The following is a 3,128-nucleotide window of genomic DNA, read 5'->3' as shown; positions in this document are numbered from 1 at the left end:
CCCCTCCTTTCCCCCCAGAGGAACGCCGGCGGAGCCCCTGCGGAGCCGACGCACCGCCGCCGGGCTGGGGCGGGCGGGGAGGGCGGGAGCAGGAGCGGCCCTTGTCCTCAGCCCCGCCCCCTTCCCCCCGAGTGACTGCCAATCAGCCGAGCGAAGAAACCGGATTGGCTTGGGGGAGGCCGTTGCCCTGGTACCGCCACCCCGCCCATCCGCCCCCTCCCCCGCCCTCCGGTACTCCCCCACTCTCCCCAGGGCCCTGGGAAGGGGCGCAGCGTGGGAAAAGGATGGTTGAGTTTTAACCAGAGGCAGAGAGTGAGCAGGATCAGTGTGTGCAGAACGCGAGCAACCGAGCGCGGAGAGCCGCTGCTGCTGTTAACTCCTCCCTGCCCTCTGCGCTGACTCTCCCCCGAGCCCCCGCGCAGCCAGCATGAAGCGAGCCCACCCCGAGTACAGCTCCTCGGATAGCGAGCTGGACGAGACCATCGAGGTGGAGAAGGAAAGTGCAGACGAGAATGGGTGAGTTGGCGGCGGCTGAGCGGAGCCGGTGTGGGAGGAGAGTGTCTGCTGGCCACCGTGACAGCGGGCGAGGGCCGGGGGCGCACCGGTGCCCCGCGCTAACCTCTGCGCGGCGTGGACCTGCCACCTCCCTCGGCACTTTCAAGGCCACATTGCCACAGCAGTGCGAGTGTGGGGACGGTGTGGGGCCAACCTCTCGCATCGCTCCTTGTTTAACGGTGATTCTTGTCCCCCCACATTTCAGAAACTTGAGTTCGGCTCTAGGTTCAATGTCCCCAACTACGTCTTCCCAGATCTTGGCCAGGAAAAGACGGAGAGGCGTAAGTCTCTTTACAATGCACCTTTTTTGTTGTTTTGTTGTTGTTGTTTATTGTTAATTAACAGAAAGAACCACCATTCTTTGAAATTTACAGTAGTAATGGAAATGTCCGCCTTTGTTTTGCTTGCTTCCTATAGATCATTGAGAAGCGCCGGCGAGACCGGATCAATAACAGTTTATCCGAGCTGAGGAGGCTGGTACCCAGTGCTTTTGAGAAGCAGGTAATGGAGAAAGTAGGTAGAGCTCTCGTTGTAGCTCTTTGTACCTTCTAGATCCTGCACCACCACCCCGCCCCCGTTAATCTGATCCTCTTCTGCGTCTTGAAAAATAACCGTGTGCCTAGGAGATGAATTCATACGCAGATAAATCATTTTGCTTTAGCACGCACTTGACAATTTCCAAAGCACTTCTACAGATAAGTTGTTTTGTTTTCTTTTTTGTACGTTGTTCCCCCAAAGGCATTTGGTGCCAAATCATTCTTGGTGTTAAATCATTCTTGGTGTTCTCTTCTTCAGGGATCTGCTAAGCTTGAAAAAGCCGAGATCCTGCAGATGACCGTGGATCACTTGAAAATGCTGCACACTGCAGGAGGAAAAGGTACACACCTCAGAGTAGGAGTGAGGGCTCTGAGCAGCCGGGGTAGAGTGAGTAGGGGCTGCAGGCCAAGATTGGCCAAGTCGCTGCCTTATTTTTACCCTGTGCCATGGGGGTGGGGAGAGAACTGTGTGCCAGTACATTTTCAAATGCAGGCAGGATTTTCTCCAGTGAATTCATCACCCCATGACTCTGCATATTAACCCAGCACACAATATACACATAGAACCTTCTTTTGGAAAATGCCTACTATCTGCCCTAAGGGTGTGACAGCCTTGATTTAAATCAGGTAGCTCTCACATTTTTCCGTTGCAGTTTTGAGGGAAAGCTCCCCCCCCCAAGTAGATGGTCTTGATTTTACATACAAGATTTTAAAAATGAGCTGCCTCATGACTCTTGAGCAAAGAAACTTCTTGTGGTTAAGTAACAGAAGGTCGGGAGACCAAGGCCTGTGTGTCTGTCTCCTGCCGGAAAATGCTTTACTGAGGACCAAGCTCCTAAAAGCTCCGTGATGATAACTTACATCTGTGTGTCTAATGAATTTCACTGCTCTGTGGTTTCTCTGTCCTTGATGTATTTTTTGTTGTTGTTGAGGGAAAACATTAAAGGAATGAACATAGTTTCATCTGCTAGCAGGGTATAATTCCAATTTCTGCTTGGCAGCTTCTAATTGGACTTTGAACTTGCATGAGCAAACGCGCACTGCTCATGTTGATTAATGCAAAGAATTCGGTCAACCCCAAAATATTTGGATTTTCAGAGGAACGCGTGACTGTGCGTTTTAAGGATGTAGGTATTTGCCAGGAAGGAGCTGCCTTTGAGATTGAAGAAATGCGGGAAATGATTAAGAGCAAAGCTCTGAGGTTTTTCTTTTGTCCTTTTCCTCAGGCTATTTTGACGCGCACGCCCTTGCGATGGACTATCGGAGTTTGGGATTTCGGGAATGCCTGGCAGAAGTTGCCCGTTACCTGAGCATCATTGAAGGATTAGATGCCACAGATCCTCTTCGAGTTAGACTGGTCTCGCATCTCAACAACTACGCCTCCCAGCGGGAAGCTGCCAGCGGCGCCCACGCGGGCCTTGGACACATTCCCTGGGGGAGTGCGTTTGGACATCACCCGCACATCGCACACCCCCTGTTGCTATCCCAGAATGGCCACGGGAACACTGGCACCACGGCCTCACCTACAGAACCACACCACCAGGGCAGATTGGCCACTACACATCCGGAGGCGGGTGCCTTGCGAGCGCCCCCTAGCGGCGGTCTGGGACCGGTGCTTCCCGTAGTCACCTCCGCCTCCAAACTCTCGCCGCCTCTGCTCTCTTCAGTGGCCTCTCTGTCTTTCCCCTTCTCCGTCAGCTCCTTCCATTTGCTCTCTCCCAATGCACTGAGCCCTTCCACACCCGCGCAGGCAGCAAACCTTGGCAAACCCTATAGACCTTGGGGAACAGAGATTGGAGCTTTTTAAGGAACTGACACTGTAAAAAGTGGGAAGGGAAAACGTAAAATCCCAGCTGAACTGGACTGTTGCCAACATCACCTTAAAGTCGTCAGTAAGAATGAAAAGGAAAAAGGTACACTTGCAGATAAACTTTGTTTAAAGACTCAAGGTTTGTTGGTTTATTTTTTAATTTTTTTGTATGTCATGTATTAGCAATTTTTAAAAACTAGTTGCTAAATTTTGTCCGAAACATTACA

The 3,128-nt window shown here is 51.7% G+C and overlaps 1 protein-coding gene across 1 annotated transcript; it reads left to right on the top strand.

The window, feature by feature from the left end:
* The first annotated feature begins 427 nt into the window (after positions 1–427).
* Positions 428–2,898, top strand: HEY1 (hes related family bHLH transcription factor with YRPW motif 1). The gene is made up of 5 exons (XM_007944645.2): positions 428–516; positions 761–836; positions 973–1,056; positions 1,351–1,432; positions 2,318–2,898. The coding sequence occupies exons 1-5, from the start codon at positions 428–430 to the stop codon at positions 2,896–2,898; spliced, it is 912 nt and encodes a 303-aa protein (XP_007942836.1).
* Positions 2,899–3,128: the final 230 nt, after the last annotated feature.

The sequence above is a fragment of the Orycteropus afer genome, unplaced genomic scaffold (assembly GCF_000298275.1).
Source record: "Orycteropus afer afer isolate SDZICR_OR568_19922 unplaced genomic scaffold, OryAfe1.0 scaffold00129, whole genome shotgun sequence".
Classification (NCBI taxonomy): Eukaryota; Metazoa; Chordata; class Mammalia; order Tubulidentata; family Orycteropodidae; genus Orycteropus; species Orycteropus afer.
This window is presented reverse-complemented; position numbering and strand designations above follow the sequence as displayed.